The 22,500-nt window shown below is 42.9% G+C and overlaps 2 protein-coding genes across 2 annotated transcripts in view; one reads left to right on the plus strand and one right to left on the minus strand.

The window, feature by feature from the left end:
- rad51b (RAD51 paralog B) overlaps positions 1–5,178 on the plus strand; it is a 151,537-nt gene extending 146,359 nt beyond the window's left edge. Inside the window, exon 11 of the mRNA XM_079527030.1 lies at positions 5,061–5,178. Coding sequence (XP_079383156.1) covers positions 5,061–5,080 — 20 coding nt within the window. The 3' untranslated portion in view covers positions 5,081–5,178. The remainder of the gene's footprint in view (positions 1–5,060) is intronic.
- Positions 5,179–11,203: 6,025 nt separating this feature from the next.
- On the minus strand, positions 11,204–12,610 carry LOC306941049 (protein rapunzel-like; the record flags this gene model as incomplete). Its single annotated transcript, XM_079526354.1, has 2 exons — positions 11,204–11,810; positions 12,180–12,610. The coding sequence occupies 2 exons, from the start codon at positions 12,608–12,610 to the stop codon at positions 11,204–11,206; spliced, it is 1,038 nt and encodes a 345-aa protein (XP_079382480.1).
- Positions 12,611–22,500: the final 9,890 nt, after the last annotated feature.

Below are 22,500 nucleotides of genomic sequence, written 5' to 3' on the forward strand. Positions count from 1 at the left end.
CAAGTAACACATAAATCAAAATCAAACTAAACTATAGCAAAACAAACAAACTACTCAATCCAACATTGTGCTAGTTTACAGTAAGGCAGACCAGTAAAACATTGGGATATTTCAGCTTGACAGTTGATGATTGGTCGTGCGGTGACTCTACCGTTGAGCCTCCCTGGCCAGTTCAGCAGGGTTCATGACCGTCCTCCAGCAGACCAGAGCTGTGGCCACTGTGGTCCACTGTGGTCCACTATGGTCCACTGTGCAACACTGGCTGAACCCACTGAACTGGAATGAGAGCAATCTGAGAACCCATCGTCAAAACATAAAGGAAAAACAGCACCCTCTTTTCAACTGTCTCGAGAGATTAGAATGGAGTGGAGGACGGTTGTTCTGGTACAAACAGATTGACTAACCAGTGGTTCTCAACCTTTTTCGAGCTATGGACAACCACTTCGAATATTTTGATCAATCTTAGATCAAGACCAGTGTTGGGCAGTAACAAGTTACTTCTAATTGAGTGCAAAATCTCTCTTGAAAGAGCCACCCATCGACTAATCAAATATACGGCAACCTTCCCTGTTTTTCTTCACTAGTCCGATCCAGAAGAACACAGTTTGCTGGCCACTGCTACAGAGTTGCCAAGTAGGTTATATCTTCCCTTCTCTGGAATCAAAGCAGACCAGAGGAAAACTGTCGTTCCCTGATGACATCGCTAGGGACACATACATCAGTAAGCTGGAACAGGGGATGGCAATGAAGGACCTGGAAGTCTGGTGTGGCATTGTGGAATCAATGATCTCGACCGCAGTTGAAAAATGATGATGATGATGTAATGTTATTATTTTACCCATTAATAAGTAGTGTAAAGGTATTACTCTGCCAAAACGGTAATATTATACCATATTACTATGTAAAAAATATTACATAGCCTATTATTCAGGTTGCCTTTTGAAAACATTTCCCTTTGAATTGACCTATAGCTAAGCCCCTCCCCAAACTGCTATGGTCCAATCGCAGCTAAGCATAACAAGCGTTAGACAAACCACCAATAGTTTTCCTATATGATAAAACATTGTTTTAAAAAAGAAATGTCACGCACATATTTTTCCAGCGCATATGGCAGGCCTTGTTGACGGATTTGGAAGAGATTTTGAAGGTCTGGTTCAAAAAAATGAACCAGTATTTAATGTGTAAAATCCATGATATTTACATTGGAATGAATGAGCCCGGCTGGAAAGTGTCCAAGTGGGAGTGTCTAAGTGGGAGAGGGTGGGGCAACAGCAGCTGAAGCGGGACAGTGCAGGAAGAGGTGTAATGAAAAAGAGAGGGAGGTAGGAGCATAGACATAATATAAAGGCTAGATGGCTCAAGGGGGAGTCTCCGACGTAGTTCAAACAAAAATACTAACTAGAAAAAGTGCCCTTCTGGGCACAGGTCTCCACCAGGAGGATAGGACTGTGTGAGATGTTTGGCAAAATGTTTAGGAGTAATATAAACATGTTTGCCTTTGATGGCAATTGGATGACTTGAGGCATTTTGTTCCAAAAATGTGTTTTGCAAAAATCAACCTGTTGGTGGCGCTATAACAGGCCAATGTGAAAAGGGTGGGATATATTCCTCAGCCTAGTAAGAAAATGTGTGAAAGATTTCACGTAAATTGCATGCTGCGTTCATGATTTGAGGCTTTTGTTCAAAACGGGGCAATCTTGCAAACTGTGAAAGCCAATTATAGCCAATTAGGATGGAATATGAAATATCGGACAGATCCGACTTGAGCACATGACCATAGAGATACTGTGTAACGATTTGTGAGATTTTTGGACAGAATCTGGAGGAGTAATATCAAAAAATGTGTTTTACAAAAGTCGGCCTCCTGGTGGCGCTATAAAAGGCAGATGCGGAAAATGCAGGTGAAAGGTTTGTGCTTGGCCTCTAGGGAGTGTGCATGCAACGTTTCACGCAGATCGGTGCAGTTTTAGGTAAACAATGTGAAAAGCTGCCTCATGGTGGCGCTATAACAGGCCGTTCTGGAAAATGCAGGGCAGAGGTTCATCGTTGGCATCCAGGGAGTGTGTGTGCAAAGTTTGGCATCGACCGGGTTAACGGTGCCGGAGATTAGCTGGTAACGGACGGACGGAAGGACACACACACGGACGGACACACACACGGACGGACACACACACGGACGGACACACACACACACACACGGACGGAGTGCAAAACATACTCTCTCCCCATGCCTTCGGCCTGGTGGAGACAATAACTCGCTAAAATCTTCACAGATTTACAAATGGGTTGGTTTATTACAAACGTTATCAACGTGGCTATGATTCAGGATGCTTATCTGCTTAATGTTATTTTTTGTATCCATATGTCATATAAAAGCATATAAGTATGCGGACGTCTCTGACGTTTATAACAAACCAAAACCGTTTGAAAATCGGACACAATGTTATGCTGCGCCGAAGTAAGATGGCCGCCACGTAGCGACATCGCTCTCCATTGGCCAGCAGCACGGGTGAGCCATCTAGCCTTTCTTATATCTATGGGGGTGAGAGAGGCTGGGAGGCCTGGTGTCATGGCGGCCAGTGGCTGGACCTCGCTGCGTCCTGGCAGCCATGTGCATAGTGTCTTTAGAAAAAACAATATGTTTGTTTTAAGATATCAAGCTGCTGCTTTTCCAAGTGCACGTGGTCACCATTGTGTTCCCAAACCTCTGAGGTCATCATCCACTTCAGTGGCTATATTTTCATTCTTGCCGAGCACGTATAGGGGAGTGCATGCAACAACTGCAGCAAAAGAATAGGTTTTGATTTTCTAACTGTAAGCATGTTGTCTAATTGTCTATTGAGCTGTATCAATTTACTACTGCAGATATACTGTGCAGAAGGCGGGCGTATGCATTATTTTATCGCATTTAGGGAAAGAGAGTATTTTGTGGTCGCTTGGTGAAGGGAAATCACTTTTCAGCTTCAGCCATCTGATCGTTGTTCAGATGGCGTTAATGAGAGCAATGGGATAGGGAGCTGTGTCTTGCTCAGGGACTCTTTGACTCTATGTACACTGAGCTACAGTGGGACTGAGCCTATAGTGTGTTGCGTTTGCATAGTAAATTAAAAAGTAATAACTTTTTGTATAGTTGTATAGTGCAATAATAACAATCCCAAGACGCAGCTGGACTTGTTTGGCATCAACTGGCATACATGTAGCGTTCATGTGAAACTAGAGCATGAGTGATACTTTAGGTTTATTTGTGAAAGAGGTAGGCTGTGTACATACACAGTTATTTTGGCATAAAGAAGGGCCCTACTTTCCATTCACAGAATGAGCTTGATGGCCATGGCCACTCTCTCACCCACTTAACATAGCACAGAGTCATTACATAACCACATGTAATCATTGCAGTGGAACAACATGACCCTGGACAATGTTGGTCAGCTATGGAAGTGGATGGAGGCCATTTTGTTTTTTTTACACAATGTTCTTCGTGTAATATTTCATAGTTGGTTTATTCTGTACACATCGTGTATACAAGTAATCATGTTTTATGCTTTTGTGATTCAGAGTGGTTGTGAGTACATATTTTCAAAGGTGAACTTACTTATTTTGGCAGGAAAGCCTTAATTTAGTTTTATTGCTGTGTGAGTGTTTTACTCTGGATGCATCATTTCACCAGGCTCCAGTGTTTTACAGCCACCCACATAGATTTAACCACATGGACCCTATCCTCCCTATCTCATCAAATAGGCGAATATTCTGTCAAACAAGAAGATCCACAAGCAGTGAACTTGACCATTAGGTTGGAGATGTGCATGGCCATGCAGTCGTGGGTGTACAAGGAGTAGAGAAGTGGGCTCAGAACACAGCCCTGAGGGGCTCCTGTGTTGAGGGTCAGTTGGGGAGGAGGTGTTGGAGCCCATCCTCACCACCTGGCGTTGCTCCGACCGAAAGTCCAGGATTCAGCTGCACAGGCTGATGGGGTAGCTTGGTGTTGAGTATGTGGGTATGGAAATGTCAAGCTTCTCCTAGAAAGTCATGTGATGTCATGTCATGTCCTCTTGAACTTCCTTTACTCGTTCCTTGTTCCTTGTTCCGACGTATACTAACAGTCCGACAGGCATGTGTCGTAACCGGGAACGCATGTCAGGACAGCTGGAGCCACAGGTCACAGGTGAGTCTTAACCAGCCACGCATGTATCGGACTCACGCATTTAGAGGACTGTTGCACGTCGGACCAACGTCTGCGTCCCTGTAGGGGTTCCTCTTCTCCAGGTGAGAGAGGGCGGTCAGGGGTGTGTTATGTTGTGGCTAAGGTATCGTCTGTGGATCTGTTTTGCCGATATAGGATAGGTGAACTGGTGGGGGCCCACTGGCCAAGGGTGGGTGGCAATTAACCTGCTACTGATCAGCTCTTTGACATGCTTCTGAAAGCATTTTCTCACTATGGGGGTGATGCTGTATGAAGCAAGAGGGAACTCTTCCCTCGGAGAGAGGCATCAATTGTAAATGTCGGTGTATACTCTTGACAGCTGCATCACACATGCTCTAAAACACCTGACCTGGAACACATCTGACCCTATGTTGCTTTGCGTGTGTGTGTTAACCTGTTGAAAAACCTTGCCAGCAACTGATTCACCAATGTGATGACGTCACTCTTGGCACCCTACTGTATATATCCAGCTTTGGTACAGTAGCTGTTTCTACACTTTCAGATTCACATAGTATAGGTTGACGTCATGCTTGTCGTGCATGCTCGAATCAATAGCTATCTCAACTCATCCTGTTGTTGTGCTGTGGGTGATGTGAGGTATCACAATGGAACATTTACATTTTTTATTAATTTTTTTTGAATATTAATGTTATAAATATAATAAATGATCATTCAATATTTTTGGGGACCCCACTTGAATTATCCTCACGGTCCACCAGTGGGCTCCAGCCCACAGGTTGGGGATCAACTACTTTAGCTTGTCTGGAAGGTGGAGGAAACTTTTCACACTTCTCCTAGAAAGTCATGTGATGTCATGTCATGTCCTCTTGAACTTTCTGTACTCATGCTATAGGAACAGATGAGAAAGAAGAGACGTGAAGTCACGTGACTGGACGCCGGGACTGCGCCATGACACTCATCTGTGGCAAATCTCGCCCCGGAAGTTCGATAAAATACATGGCAGTGAATGGAGCCGGCTGGACCAGCTCCAACATTATTTATGAACGAATGAGACCTTTATATAATCGGTTCAGGAATGTAAAAGAAGACATATCACAAGTTGTTTTCTAATCACTTGCTTTTCGATGTTCACAATACAACATTTTATTGAGGCATCTAAACAGTGGCATGTATCGTTTCTGTCTAGGAGGTATCGCGAGATTTGGTTGCCAGACAGGAAACTGTGGGTTTGTCGTGATACTTGGCACGTTCAGAAACGTATTTTGTGCTCTTTAGATACCTCTATAAAATTACACATCGAAAAGCATGGTGACGTCCAGTCACATGACCATGTATTTTCCTTCCATCTGTTCCTAGTACTCATGTGGCCTGCTAATGGGCAGCCAGAGTGTGTTGATGTGATCATACAGAGAGGCTCCTGTGTTTATTGTTGTTGCTGGTTTTCATAATGAAGAGAGACATGGTGGAACTGGGTGAAGACCGCAGATTAAAGTCATTGCCCTCTCTCTCAATGAACTGAGACCCGGATTCCTCTTTATCCTTAACTGACCCCCCCCCCCCCCCTCTCTCTCTTTCATCTGTACTCCTTGTCTCCTTCCCATATCCCAGTGGTTCTCAAAGTGGTGTCCTGTCCGGGGAGTCGGGGACCCCTGGTCCTTGTGGAAATTCCAGGGTGTCCCCAGATAAATAATTGATAGTTGGGAATAAAATGGTGTCTTGGGGGTCTGTAACTCTTGAGTGTACAAAATGGAACCAAATGGAGATTTAATGGACCCATTATGGGGATCTGTGATCTAATGCATGCCAAAACTTTAGAACCACCTCTGGTCTTCCCTCGACCCCTCTCTCCTTTCCCTTCATCCCGCCTCCCACCTTTGCCCATCATCCCTACCACATCCATCTCTCCCCCTTCATCTCTCTCTCTCCCTCACTCTGCTCTGCTCTGTGAGACACCGACCCTCTCCCTTGTCAACCCCTCTGTGAGCCCCCTTCCATCTCCCCCTTCCACCACGAACCCTCTGAGTTACTTTAATTGCTGTGAAATTACATGGCTTCTGTTTGTGGATGAGTGCAAAGCCACTTAGAGGGGGGGGGGGGGGGGGGGGGGGGCTTTCTAGATCTGCGGTGGGACATCTTTGTGGTCATCAGCAAAGCAGCATTGTAGTGCTGGGCCTGGGGGGATGTGCAGATCATGGTGGATAGCAGGACAAAGAGGATTGAGGAGAAAGAGGATTGATGAAAGTCAGAAAATAATTATCACCACTTTGTTTTATCCCTAGTTTGCAACTGCATAGATAGACCTCTGGCCCTGGGGGGACCCCAGTCAAGGCTTTAAAATTGTTACCACTTTCATGGTGTCCCTATTTTGGGCAGGACATTTTACTGCAGGCAGTCAAAACATTTTCAAAGATCGCTAGAATAAACCGATTGACAAGCTGACAACGTGTCACATCATTTATTTTTTTGTGCTTTCACAAGACACCGTTGTACGACAAGCATATAGGCTTTAACTGGTTAAGTAGCCGTATCTTGATTGTGATCACCCACAGAAATACTGTGGTGTCCCTATCCGCAATATCAATTACATCTATCTACTTATGTATGCAACAAAAATGTTAGGCGGACACGTTTCTGTGTTCGCATCCTTCAAGCATCATTGCAATACTTACAGGGATATTTCATTTTCACAGTGAAATATCCCTTTAAACATCTGGGCAAGGTTTCCATCCGAACTGACCCATTGACTTCCATTATCAAATTAGATATTTAAAAAATTATAAAACATGCAGAATGTGACATTTGGCGCTGATCAGTCAAGTGGGTTTCCGAGATCACCTTTGGGCACAGACTGACAGACAGACACACAGACCGACCCTCTTATTGACAGCTAGCCTCTTGCGGAGCCACGCCATAATAATTGGCCTGCAAGAGTTTTGTAATCACCTGTATTCCCCTTATGGGAGGCCAAGCATCTAGCAAAAATATTCACACCTGGATAAAGGGGATGACAGGCTACTGGGCTTCAGACAGGACAAAGGTACTGTGTTATATTCAATTCACCCCTCTTTGACCTCCCCTGCCCCACCCCCCAGGAAATCCGATCCCAGGCGCATTGTCAACTTGTACATTCGCGCTGGCTATTTTCGGCACACGACACCGTCATATAGGACGACGTACAAATCTGGATGAATAGGCCTCAGCCTGAGCGTCTGGCCTCAGTGGAAATGGATGGTATAATATGATCATTGTCTAGGAATCAGCTTGACAGGTGCTGGTGAACTCCCCAGCCTGGTCAAATGAAAAGTAGACCACATGTCAAAAGCGGGTAATCCCTATACCTACGTGTTCCAGCTAACTCTCATGGCGATGACACTCAGCACTGACCTATAAAGTGACAGCTTCTCTGAGCTGCAGCCATTTAAATAACAGTTTACTTTTCAGTGCCTTCCGGCAAGCTGATGCAGGCATTGCAACATATTAAGATAATACAGTATTTGAATTAATGACACTGATTAGTGATACACTGACACCACGCTAGACAGGAACGCCCAAAAACGTCACATCCGGTTTTAGCCTGGGGTAAGAATTTTCTATGGCTGCCAATGCAACTTGGTCCAATCCTTAATCACATACGGACAAACATCTATGCCGATGCTATCTAACTTGCGGAGGTAGCGTGCCTTGTCCACAGGCAACAGATCTTTCAACGTATGGCATTGCAAATACGTTTGATAATCGCTACTCTGCTCAATATTGTTTTGAAAATGCCGCAAATTGCATTGCAGTGAACGAGCGCAAATCACAACTTCCCCCGGGGGTGGGCGGAGTCACCATTTGAGGCGCTGATTACGCGCCGTGGTGTCAGTGTATTACACAAAATCCTCACAAAAGAGGATGGTAAAATATAGAAACAATACAGCTATGTCAGATGGCCTACACAAAGAATGTGTAGTAGACATACAGAGTTTAGACAAGATGTAAGGTTTTTCCACACTTTCATATGTTAAGCAGCATCCCATACTGTAGGTGTGGTATCCGGAGAACTCGCCAGCTTTCCGACGCGTTTTTGTGCATTTTTGTTTTACTTCACCTTCATTTAAATTGCATTGAATTGAGAGGGAGAAAGGATAGTTGTTTAGAGTTAACACTAGATGAAGTAAATGCTAAAAGTTTACACACCAAAGTAATTCATTAGTAAACAATATCCTGAAATGGTAGGCCTACTTATCATTGGTATTCACATACTCACCTTTTTATCATCATCTAGCTGACCATTTAATTGCACAAAATAATTTGATCACTTTGGAAATTAACTATAACATCTGTGAGTTTGACATACTACACTGATGAAGACTGCATGTTAGCATAACGTTGAAGACATTGATTCGCCGCGGCAACTTGGAAAACTGGCGAGTTCTCCGGTATCCGTAGATGGTATGTTGAAAGGTTGACTGGAACTATAAAACAGTTGTCTAGAACTATAAAATTACACATCCAGTGTTGATTAGGCCCTAATCAACACTTGGAGAACCAGATATTGGTACTTGGAGAGCCAGATATTTTCTGAGGTGGTACTTTTTACAACAAGTACCACCTCAGAAAATATCTGGCTCTGCAAGTAGGCCTACCAACATTATGACTGATGTTAAAATACAGTAGTCAAATTCAAATACACTATTCCATCCTATTCAGCACAGATCACCCATTTCAGGGAAAATTCACACTCATGTGATGTGAGGGGCACCCACTATGTCTGCCACAGTGGGTTACAGTCTGACACTATCATCATCTTCATCATCCTACATATGAATGCATTGTGTTGCATTTAGATTGACTTCTCAGTTAAAGTGGGTGACAATATTATCAGTTTTTATCACACGTAAAGTTTAAATTACCTACCTAGGTTCCATCCTGGAGGCAAATCTTTCCGGTGATAAAATGGCCACAAATGTAATCAAAAAAGTCAAGCAAAGAACAAGATTCCTGTACAGCTAGGATCTCCTCACTGGTCAACAAAAACACCTTGATCGACCCTAATAGGAGCCCACAAGGTTTCCGTCGACTATGCATGCACCCTTGGTACCACAGCACTTCAAAGGCCCTTAAAACAAGGATCCAGACTTCCCAAAACAAATTGGTCAGGCTACTACTTGGCCTTACTCCCAGAACCCACCTCACCCCTGCCTATTTTGATAGGCTGGAGCCTGGAAGGGCTTAGGGTTGACAGAGTACAGCAACTTGCAATTGCAATGGGCCTGGTCTAAGATTCGCTACGACCAAGATACCCATGTACCTGTCAAAATTCTTCCTTAATGACAAAGTCCACAATCACAACACCAGAGTGAGTTGAACAAACCACGTGCAAACCAGATTGGGCTCAAACAAGGGATTAAATACATTTCGCTCCTATGCCACTAAAATGTGGAACGCTCTACCAACAGCCTTTAAGAAATGTGAATCCCTAGATTCATTCAAAATCAAAACCGCTCTCAAAAAGCACCTACGGGCGGCTGCAATTCTAAACTGGCCCCTGTAAAAAAAAAAAGGCAAAGTCCCCCCCCCCCCCCCCCCCATACTGTACATGTTTTTTACTTTTTATATGATATATATATATATGATGATTTCCTGTTTTGTGTATATTTGTACGTCTTTAATTGTTCTGATGAATTAAAAATGGAGGACCCCTGATGTAAACAAGTCTTAGAGCTTTTCCTGGATATATCCTCGCAGTAGCAGTTTTTGTATTGACCAAATGACCTGTACTTTCTTTTGCACTGTACCCATTCTACAAACTGTGAATAAAATATGTTCAATCAATCAATCAATCAATCAATCAATCATAAGGTTGAAAATGAATGATGTGCTCCTTTAATGTAGGTTACGATTAAAAAGGGGCTGAAAGGGACTGACAGTGATTTTACTGCATGGTGGCCTATAACTTGTGTCCTACAGCACCATCTAGTGGATAAACTCTGTAACAATTTGGTACTGATAAGATTTTAAATCAGGCTCACAAAGCACATAATCAAGTAGAGTTGAAAATAGTGTTATAGCGTTTGTTCACCACCAAGTGACTACAGACACACACAGGCCAGGGAGGAGGGCTTGTACAGTACAGTACAGTACAGTACAGTACAGTACAGTACAGTACAGTACAGTACAGTACAGTACAGTACAGTACAGTACAGTACAGCACAAGTACAGTACAGCACCACTCACTTCAGACAGGTCTGATTTTTCCCCCCTCTGCCTCTTTCCTGTCAATAGACTCCAGTGTTGATGGTTGGGATTCTGAATTCTCAAATAATACTCCCCATGGCCCTCAAATGAGTCCAATGACTCTAATTAGCCCAGAGCTGCAGCGTGTATGAACTTTAACTTAGTTTGTTTGTACATATTTGTAAATTGTAAATGCCATTACTATATTGTAAAATAAACAGCTTTTTCATTTACTTATTTCACTGCTAGTATGTAGGACTATTACAATATATATATATTTATATATATACACCTTAAAATTATCATTTCTGATACATTTCTGTGTATTTTTAGTTTGTATGTATTTGATAGACAGACCGATCTGAGCAGATTGATGTGGTTTCACTACTTTATTATTGTTTGTATACATAACAATAACACAACACATGATCACATTACACACAACACATATGAGTGTCTTCAGTTGGCCCAAGTTTCTTGTTGTTGTTTCTTGTATAACTGTTGATTATCAACATGTGTTATGAAAAAGAACATTTCATAACTGTCTACATATTGTCGTATCTTGTACTCAGGGTTTGTGGATTATATTACCAATTCCTTGGTTTAGCCATCATTTATTAGATAAAGATTCAGATACCTTTATTTGCCATTTGTGGATACACACATAGGAATTTGCTTTGACATAACATGCAAAGCAGCCATATAGTTACATACATTCATTAGTTCCAGTTATAGCATTAGGCCTCCCCGGAAATGGGGAACCAGGCGCCAGCGCCTGGTTCGATATATGGGAATGTGGATAAAGCCCTAAATATCAACATGTCAACAGGTAGCAGACCAATAGGTAGCATTGCACCTCTGCAGAGCCTCCTCCATCTTCTTCTGCACAGCCTCCATCTTCTTGGACCAGTCCTCCATCAGCTCTTCTTCATCATCTTCAATGATAGCAGCGTAGCCCATGAGGGCGATGAGGCCGATGCAGAAGAGGATTTTGAGACGGTCCATGAGACGCTCCATGGTGGGGCGGTGGCCCCCTGAGTGCTTCAGGTACACTTCCAGGATTGGTTGGCCGAAGAGTTTACGCGTGCCTACCACAGCATCGTAGAGGGAGTGCAGGTTATTGTTGCCGTAGTAGCTCTCCTTAAAGTCAATCTTCTTTCTGTCCCGGTGCTTGGGCTGTGCCTCCAGCATCTCCATGTACTTCCGGAACTGGTTCTTCAGGTTCTGCTCCACATAGAAGTACTGGCCATCTACAGTTTCCTTGTTGATCTGCAACAAGGCGCTGCTGTTCCGCTGGGACAGCTTGTCAAAGGCACGGTTGACCGTGCCAAACTCACGCTTCAGCGTGCGGATGTCTTCATTGTCCACGTGGTTCAGCACCAACCGGATAAGGGAGCCAGACAAACCCCAAAAATCACACCCGTGTGAACTGAGTGGTGTAAGGTTTTATATAGCATGATCAGCTGTGGTCTGACGTAATGTCTGACGTCCGATGTGAGGTATTATATAAGGTAAGGTATTATATAGCCTGATCAGCTCTGATCTGACGTAATGAAATCACACCCGGATGTGATTTCACAACTGGCTTTTTCTGCGCAGAGAAAATGACCACGGTTGCTACGGTCATCCAGTTCACCCGGGTGTGATTTAATTACGTCAGAAATTATTTTGAACATAGCAACCATGCTCATTTTTTTCTGCACACAAAAGCCAGTTGTAGGAGTGGTTTACACCACTCAAAAAAATAGGCTTCACCATGGCTGCTGCTGCATAGATGGCGGCCAAACGTTTCAGTAACGTTACCAGGCCCTCCTTCAGCTTGGAGCTATCGTCATCAATGATCTCCTGGCAGCCGGTCCTTTCGACGAGGTGCGCCTGGTCCACGTGTCCCTTGGGGACGCTGGGGTCTCTCGCGTTCTTCTCCACGTGCCGTGCGATCTTCTCCTCCAGGGCCGGGGCATTCACGCCGTCGTACCGGTCCACGCGGAGCCCGTCGCGGAAGAACAGGAAGGTGGGCGTGGCCGAGACGCCGTGGAGCGCCGCCATGGCCTGGCACGTCTGCGCGTCCACCTGGGGGAAGGAGACGTCCATGTACCTGCTGCTCAGGAGGTTGACCGCCGGGCCCACGCGGACGTGGAAGTGGAAGTCTGAGTCGGACGCAATCGCCTTCACCCCCGTTACCAGGCCCTGCTGCAGCTTGGAGCTATCAGCAATGATCTCCTCTGACATGATGGAAGTAACTATGCAGTGATGTCAATATGGAAGTATAATAATTCTTCTTTTGAAGATCACAAAGATGTTTTAATAATCCTTTATCTTCAGAATGAGTAAGGGTTTGGTCCTGGACAAGGTGATGTCTTTTCTCTCACCATCTCCCTCCAAAGTACCAATCTGTATAGTTTCTTCTTCCCACCAATCCCTGCTCGGAAACAAATTCAGCGACACTTTAGCCTTAATATGTCTTGACTCTTGACTATAATATGTGTGTGCCTGTTGCACCACAGTTTCACAATGACAATGAGTGAATGTGTTGCCAGATCCTCTATGAAAGGGCCGCCCTTGGCTACCTCCTGAAGATACTGACCAATCAGATTGCTTGCATTTCTTTGAGTGGACAGGCCATGTATTGACATGCAGTGATGACCACTGATGACAAAGAATGCATTGAATAGTTTTCTTAGTACGTTATTCACTTACCAAGAATGACAAAATGAAACATTTACTTACCGTATATAAAACAAAATAGAGAAAATAGTTTATGGCATATTAAATGGTTATAGTTTTCCTGTATTTATACATGTGATTGATTGAAATATTTATTAACAGTTTGCAGAATTACAGTACATTTCAAGCACAACTCAATACAAAGACTGTTAACTGTGAGTGGACGACCCAATAATTACACTTGTTTACAAGAGGGTCCACCTTGTTCAATTCATCAAAACATTTAGAGACGTACAAATAGACACTTCTATATAGTCAAAGAACAGAACAGGAATTCATCATAAAGGAGGTAAAAAGGGAAATGAAACATATACAGTGAGGGGAAAAAGGGGTGGGGGGGATTCCGATTTTACGGGGGGCAGTTTCGAATTGCAGCCGTCCGTAGGTGCCCTTTGAGAACGGTTTTGAAGGAGTCAAGGGATTCGCATGTCTTAATGACTGTTGGTAGGGCGTTCCACATTTTGGTGGCATAGGAGCGAAAATAATTTAGTCCCTTGTTTGTGCCGAATCTGGGTTGCACATGGTTTGTTGCACTCCCTCTGGTGTTGTGGGTGTGGACTTCGTTAACATTAAGGAAGTATTTAGACAGGTACATGGGTATCTTGGTGGTGTATCGAATCTTGTGGACCAGACCCATTGCAAGATGCTGTATTGATTGATTGATTGAAGAATTTATTAACAGTTTGCAGAATTACAGTACATTACAGTACTCTGTCGTCTACCTACCCTAAGCCATTCCAGCCTGTCCAATGTCCAAGTTTCTGAAAGCTTATTCCTAATTCTTAACAAATATTACAGAAATGAGATGGAACATGAAATGCATACTTTTGCTAAGTTGTTTCAACTCTTAGAGTCCATTATTTCAATGAAGGCACAAATAAAACATATGTAAAACAGTATGATATACAGAGAAAGGTTATTAGATGCAATTCAATATCCTTTTTGTCTTCAAATGTGGAAACCTGAGGACAGTTGAGACACAGAAATGAAAGCTTATCCAATGGTTTATCTTATCCAAAGCACACCCAATGTGGAACACTGGAAACTTGATATTTGAGAGTTATAGGAAATATAGTGAAAATATAAAACTGAAAAGACATATGCATACCGGTAATTAGTGCAGCTAAGAGTGGGAGAGTGGAGCAGGGGTGAGCTGACAGTATGGCTGCCCAGGGTGCCGCCCTGGTAGTTCAACGTACGCAAGCCCGCACAGCCATTCACAGTTTTCGCACCTCGCTAACAAAACATGTGTCACAGCTTGAAACGATTGGAATGACTGACCTTGGATGAATATCAATGGTGATGGCCAGGTCCATTGTGTCGAGTTGTCTCTCGACCTGCTAAGTAGTCAGTACTGTGACAATGGCCCCCAGAAATTGGCATACCCCTACCGGGCTTAGGACCAAACACAACATAGTTTTTCCTCATCTCTAAGGCTTCCCATACATGAAATGGATTCTTGTATAAAAATATTTTACTGCAAAAGTGGTGAAATTGATATTTAAAGTTATACACCTCAAACTAAAAATTAAGCCTGTCCGTCTGGGGGTTGATGCATATAAACTCATGTAGATTCACAATGGAAACCTCTGAGAGGTTAAAATTTGGCATATTGAAAGCCAGGACATCCCTCTACATTCTAGAAAAAGAATAATGTCAATATGTGAATGTAAATATGAGATATAGTCATTTGAACACATACCTAATTGCATACTCGTGGAGTTATGGCACTAAACGTAAATTGTGTCCCAAATGGGGGGAATAAAACAGTCCTAACTAGAAAAAGTGCCCTTCTGGGCACAGGTCTCCACCAGGAGGATAGGAGTGTGTGTGTGATGTTTGGCAAAATGTTTCGGAGTAATATAAACATGTTTTTTTGTTTGTTTGTTTCTTGCAACAATTTTCTTCGTTTTGTTGAGGAAATGCAGAGCCAGATCACTCATAGCATCTCTGAGGATAGAATTCTGGATGAGCAGGACATGTGCAGCATTTTTTACAAAACGGGCTCCTGAAAACTTTGGAAGGCAATCTTAGTGGCTCGTCTTGATCACATGACTACAGAGATCATGTGTACCGATGTGCGTGAGATTTGGATTCAATCTGTGCGACTAACACAAACAATGTGTTTTGCAGAAATCGGCCTCATGGTGGCACTATAACCGGCAGATGTGGAGGGATGCAGGGAAAATGTTTTTCCATTGCCTCTAGGGAGTGCGCATACAGTTATAGGTAAAAACAGGAATTGTCCTGTTATAGCGCCACCGTGAGGCTGATTTGGGGAAAAAATAGTGGCATGTCACCCTCGGCCTAGTGGAAATGTGCGTGTATAATTTCATGGAAATTGGACACTGTGTTTGTGATTTGTGGCATTTTGTTTAAACGGACCAATCATGTGAGTTTTGGAAGCCAATCTTAGCCAATCAGGATGGAAGATGGGAAATTGTGCAGATCTGTGTTGATCACATGACTATGGAGATAGTGTATACCGAATTGTGTGATGTATGGATCAAATGTGTACGAGTTATCTACAGAAATGTGTTTTGCCTAAATCGGCCTCATGGTGGCGCTATAACAGGCTGTTGAGGAATATTTGGGGCAGAGGTTCGTCGTTGGCATCCTGGGTGTGTGTGTGCACAGTTTGGCATGGATCGGGCCAATGGTGCCAGAGATTAGCTGATAACGGACGGACGGAAGGACGGACGGACGGACGGAAGGAAGGACACACACACACACACACACACACACACACACGGACGGAGTGCAAAACATACTCTCTCCCCATGCCTTCGGCCTGGTGGAGACAATAAAGCAAATCCCACTCTCAGATTACACAGCAACCAGAAGTACTGAATTACTGGATGGTGATTTGTCCAAACAGCTTTGTGGGAATACAAAATGCAGAATGCATTTCCCCAGCAGTGGACAAGTCCACTGACACCAGTGATAATGGTCAGTTGGTGGTGTTTGTGAGGTATTATGATGAGGGTATGAGGCAAAGGGGGAGTTTATTGAGTATTAATTTAGTGTTTGAGTGGTGCAACCACTATAGACAGCTATGTGTGTGTCCCTCCCTGTGTCCGAGCACGGAAATAGCGTTTTTAATTGTAGGCTATTTATTTATTTGTATTATTAATTCAACCAAACAACAACTTATCGTTATCGCCCATGTGCTTCAACAAGTTGACATTCAGTCACAGTGCTGTGAGAGCTCGGGCCCTGATGTGTCATCACATCTTAAATCTGAGGCTTTTTTTGTATACTATTTAAATAGTCTTGTGAGTCTTGCTATTTGTCTTTATAACGATGCAATGTAACATAGCTCTGTTTACAAAATGCCTGTACCCCCTCCATCTGTATTTACTGTACTTTCCCCATTTTCAACTGCTTTTATTATATTTTGAGTTTTTGACACTTGCTTTGGCAATGTAAACGTATGTTTTCTCATGCCAATAAAGCTCCTTTGAAATGGAATTGACATCCATATACAATTCCACTTATAATGTAACAGGCTTTTTACCTCTCCCCCTCCTCAGTAAAATCTGATTTTTGGAAATCGTTTAGATGTTTTCTAAATTATAATAATCAACACAATAGCACAAAGCTTTTTAATTTGAATTGGTTGTGGGGGGGCGGTAAGGGACCTGGATATTGTATAGGGGGCACTGGACCAAAAAAACAAAGGAAACTGTGCCTTAACAAAGCATCTGATAACATCTCAACTGCTGAACTGATCACACAACCGACACACCTGCTCACCTGATTCAATCTCACCTGCTAATAATTCCTCCCCCTGCTCACCTGCTGCCAATCGATCTTCCATCTGATAGCTCTTACCTCACTCACCTGTCACTAATCCATCTGATATAACAACTCTTACCTCACTCACCTGTCACTAATCCATCTGATATAACAACTCTTACTTCACTCACCTGTCACTAATCCATTTGATAACAACTCTTCCCCCGCTCAGCTGTCACCAATCCATCTGATAATAACTCTTCCTCACCTGTTGCCAATCTAGAAAAAGTGCCCTTCTGGGGACAGGTCTCCACCAGGAGGATAGGACTGTGTGAGATGCTTGGCAAAATGTTTAGGAGTAATATAAACATGTTTTTTTGTTTTAGTTTTTTGCAACAATTTTCTTCATTTTGTTGAGGAAATGCAGAGCCGCTCATAGCATCTCTGAGGATAGAATTCTGGATGAGCAGGACATATGCAGCATTTGGAACGAAAACGGGCCACTCCTGAAAACTTTGTAAGGCAATCTTAGCCAATCTGTGTAGAATCTGAGAAATCCATGAAATCCAAATCTGACTACAGAGATCATGTGGACCGATTTGCGTGAGATTTGGATGAAATCTGTGCGACTAAGCAATGTGTTTTGCAGAAATCGGCCTCATGGTGGCGCTATAACCTCCAACCGATGTGGAGGGATGCAGGGACAATGTTTTTCCATGGCCTCTAGGGAGTGCGCATACATAAGTTGTATACAGATCGATGCAGTTATAGCTAAAAACAGGAATTGGCTTGTTATAGCGCCACCGTGAGGCTGATTTGGGGAAAAGAATTGTGGCATGTCGTCCTCGGCCCTAGTGGAAATGTGCATGTATAATTTCACGGAAATTGCACACTGTGTTTGTGATTTGTGGCATTTTGTTCGAAACGGACCAATCGTGTGAGCTTTGGAAGCCAATCTTAGCCAATCAGGATGGAAGATGGGAAATGGTGCCGCTCCGTGTTGATCACATGACTATGGAGATAGTGTATACCGAATTGTGTGATGTATGGATAAAATGTGTACGAGTAATCTACATAAATGTGTTTTGCCTAAATCGGCCTCATGGTGGCGCTATAACAGGCTGTTGAGGAATATTTGGGGCAGAGGTTCGTCGTTGGCATCCAGGGAGTGTGTGTGCAAAGTTTGGCATGGATCGGGCCAACAGTGCCGGAGATTAGCTGATAACGGACGGACGGAAGGAAGGACGGACGGACGGACGGACGGAAGGAAGGACACACACACACACACACGGACGGAGTGCAAAACATACTCTCTCCCCATGCCTTCGGCCTGGTGGAGATAAAAATCGACAGCATTAGTTAGTGTGGTTGCTCTAGGCAACACACTATTGTTCTCTGTCTGATATCTTTTTGCCAGCAAAGTGCTTTTTGAGGAAGGTTTAATGTTTTTTTTTAGTTCAATGTTTGTTTTAAAAACGCCATTGCCAACGAAGGGAACATTTGCGTCATATTATCCCTCATGACGTCTTGTCTCTTTATTGTTAATGGCATTTAATGTGTTGGCACCGTTTGTTTTACATCACCATTACATCACCTAATCAACATGAGTTAGACTTCAATATATTAGCGCCCCTCACTTCACACAGGTGTGATTTTTGTTAACTTCACAGAAAAGTGAAGCTTTTTGTCATATGCTTCACACACTGTTGTCAGTGTTGTCATGCTTCACATGACATCACAATATAGAATACAAACGTTAAGACGGAATTCAGTTCCCAGGACCCTATATTCTTTGTGACTCACGTCAGTGCAACCACACTTGCAATTTCCCAGAATTGCACCTTTCTAGTTTTATTCACTTATCAATGGTGGAATAATTATAACAAATTGACTTGAGTAGAAGTTCCTACGAGAGTCTAGCGAACCTTACTTTATTTAGAAAAGCAATGTACAGTAACTTTTCACATCCCTTATACAAAACAAACACAATCAATTCTCATATTTTCCCCATGTCCTGTGTCCCTCTTAAGTTCTACCAGTATTAATAAGACAAGACTTATGGAACAATGCAATTAAAGTCATTCATTTCTGTAGGAGTTGATATCATTTTACATAATAATTTGGTTACAGTCAAGTTTTTACAGTATTTGTCTCCATCTGCTCTATCTGCATCTTGTTGCCTATTTGGGTTTCTTCATAAACTGACACAGCAAATATTTTGGAATGTGAAAAGATGAGAAGAACCTTTAGCTAGCTGGAGAGTGACCTAGCTTTAAGATCCATTTCGTGTAACAGATCCTGTCCAGTAGCCTAATAGCAAAGCCCAGACTCTGTTTCACCAGAATGGTTAATTAGTATCACTTGTAACAGCATGGTTACTGTGCATAGTGCCTAACAATAGTGTACGGTCGGACAAAACATAGTTGATTGATGAATTCTGAACCAAGAAAGTATTTTTCTTTCTTTTCTTTTTTTTACCAGAATGGAGTGTGATGTACAAACATTGGATCCAAATATTTGTATCATCTGTGGTAAACATTTAGAACTAGAAAAAGTGCCCCTCGGGGCACAGGTCTCCACCAGGCCAGGTCAGGTTGTGGCCTCCTGATGGTGCTATAATAAGCCAATGTGAAAAGGATGCCTTACGCCTTTGTATTGGATGATTTGAGGCATTTTGTTCCAAAAATGTGTTTTGCAAAAATCCACCTGTTGGTGGTGCTATAACAGGCCAATGTGAAAAGGGTAGGATATATTCCTCAGCCTATAGTAGAAAGCCTAGTCCGTGAAAGATTTCACGTAAATTGCACGCTGCGTTTTTTTTGGTGTTCAAAACGGGCCCCTCCTGCAAACTTTGAAAGCCAATGTTAGCCAATAGGGATGGAATATGAAATATCGGCCAGATCCGTTTTGAGCACATGACTATAGAGATACTGTGTAACGATTTGCTGGATGGACAGAATCTGGAGGAGTAATATATAAAAAAAAGGTGTTTTACTTTTGTAAAACCCATTTTGTTGGCCTCCAAGTGGGCCGCGCTATAAAAGGCCGTTCTGGAAAATTTGGGGCAGAGGTTCATCGTTGGCATCCAGGGAGTGTGCGTACAAAATGTGGCATTTGGCAACGGTGCCGGAGATTAGCTGTACACAGACGGACACACACACACACACACACACACACATACACACATACACACACGGACGGACGGAGTGCCTGGTGGAGACAAAAATCTGAACCAACCCCCTTTAAAGCGCAAGGATACTTTGGTATATAAACTTTATTAAACTTTAAACTTTATTACAGGCTCGTGGCCCACAAGGTAAGACAGTACATCACAAATAGAGAATAAAAATAAATAAAAATACAGTACATTTACCCAGCCTCACAGGTTACTACTCTAAGCGAGGCACTCGTGCCAGTGTCCTCTGATGGTAGAAGTGTACCTTACAGAACTACGGCCTGGGTCTGTCATCTGTCCAATGAGTCCATTCAGTGAGCGATCCAGCCTGCTCATGAATTTGAATGTCAGGTTCCTCAACAGAGCCATGAATGTAGTGAGACCCAATGAACAGAAAAGCCCACTGGCTCTAGTGCTCCTGGGTTTTTTTAACAGGATTCGAAGACAGTCATTATAGGCTACTTGCAGCTTGCGTAAGCTCTCCTTCTTATACTTCACCCACAGTGGAGCTGTGTAGAGAGGGGTGCAATAAGCTCTAAAGAGGTTTACCTTAACATCCGTAGTACAATGGTGAAATTTACGGACCAACATGTTGGCTTGTACATATAACATTCTCCTCTGTCTAAACATGTCCTCATCATCCTCTAAGGTATCTGTTATGATATGCCCAAGATATTTTGTAATCTTGGACACGCCCATAATTTGACCAGACAGATGAAAGGCAAGAAACTTAAGTTCCAGATCTTCTTTAGTTCTACATATCAGTACCATGCTCTTCTTAGCATTATAAAGAATATCAAAGTCAATACCATAATTTGTACATATATTGAGTAGCTGTTGGAACCCACTGCTACTAGGAGAAAGTATAGCAAGGTCATCTGCGTACATAAAATGATTAATCAGGCTATCACCAATCATACAGCCTGTTCTGCACCCCTCCAGCTGCATTGACAGGCCGTCCATATATAAATTGAAGAGGGCAGGGAAAAAAATCCCTGACACCATTACCCCCCCATAAAGGGGTGGATAATGTGCTCCCCCACTTTACCTGCATTTTCTGGTTAGCATACCAGTAAACAAGAATGCGTATTAGACAGTTTGGCACACCCCTAAGCTTGAGCTTATTAAGGGGGATCCAAATTGAGCTTTGCTTTGGGGCCTAATTAATTGCTTGTACATCAGATATTTTCACTGCGAATACAGGTGCGCCTTGAGATTTTGACTTGCTCACAAAAGGTTTTTAAGCCATTGCTTTAGGCCAACTTCCTTTTGCCTCTTCAAAGGTCAAAGGTCAGCCTGGAAAAGACTTCAGGGTGCGTAAAGCAACACCGTTGTGCGATGGAGTATAAATTAAGCCTTAGAAAGTTGTATTTCCCTCCAGGGGATCAGCAAAGAAAAGATACAGTAAAGGTAGACAGGAATGCCTACTGTGTTGGTTTTGATTCGGTACCTTGTTTGATCAAAACTCTCATTCATTGATGTTATGTCCGATTGAAAACAAAAAAAAATATTCAAAAAACACCTTTGGGTAGTCCTGTCATTATGTACTGTACTGAGAATTTGCCTGATTTTATACTATTGTATTTTTTAGAAAGTAATCAAAAATGTATCGAGTCATATAATATGACCTCTTCAGACTGCACCTTCCTTAATAATAATAGCACTTGCCATAGCAGACCTTACATGCTTATGTAAACTGAGGCTAACATGTAATTTAGATAGCGTGTTATGTAGACTTGCCAGGTTAATTTGTAGACTTGGCATGAAAAGTACAGATTATTTTTGTTTTCACGTTATACTGTTTAGACTGATGATAGGTCCTTGGTATGATCCTAGATTACTGTTTCTATGCATTTGATGTATTATATTACCTCGTTTTTACCTTGCTTACTGTAAATCACTGGATTAAGAGCGTCTGCTGAATGCTTAAATTGTACACATGTAAATTTAGTTACATTACTTTGAAATAATCAAAATGATTCGGGGTATTCAAGAATCCTTAACAGAATGTATCTCAAAATAAATGTTTCCAACCCCACCAACAGTCAGTCAGTCAGTCAGTCAGTCAGTCAGTCAGTCAGTCAGTCAGTCAGTCAGTCAGTCACTCACTCACTCACTCACTCGTTTGTCTCCACCAGGCTGAAGGCATGGGGCGAGAGTATGTTTTGTTGTCTCCACCAGGCCGAAGGCATGGGGAGAGAGTATGTTTTGTTGTCTCCACCAGGCCGAAGGCATGGGGAGAGAGTATGTTTTGTTGTCTCCACCAGGCCGAAGGCATGGGGAGAGAGTATGTTTTGTTGTCTCCACCAGGCCGAAGGCATGGGGAGAGAGTATGTTTTGTTGTCTCCACCAGGCCGAAGGCATGGGGAGAGACTATGTTTTGTTGTCTCCACCAGGCCGAAGGCATGGGGAGAGAGTATGTTTTGTTGTCTCCACCAGGCCGAAGGCAAGGGGAGAGAGTATGTTTTGTTGTCTCCACCAG

The sequence above is a fragment of the Electrona antarctica genome (assembly GCF_951216825.1).
Source record: "Electrona antarctica genome assembly, chromosome: 17".
Lineage (NCBI taxonomy): Eukaryota > Metazoa > Chordata > Actinopteri > Myctophiformes > Myctophidae > Electrona > Electrona antarctica.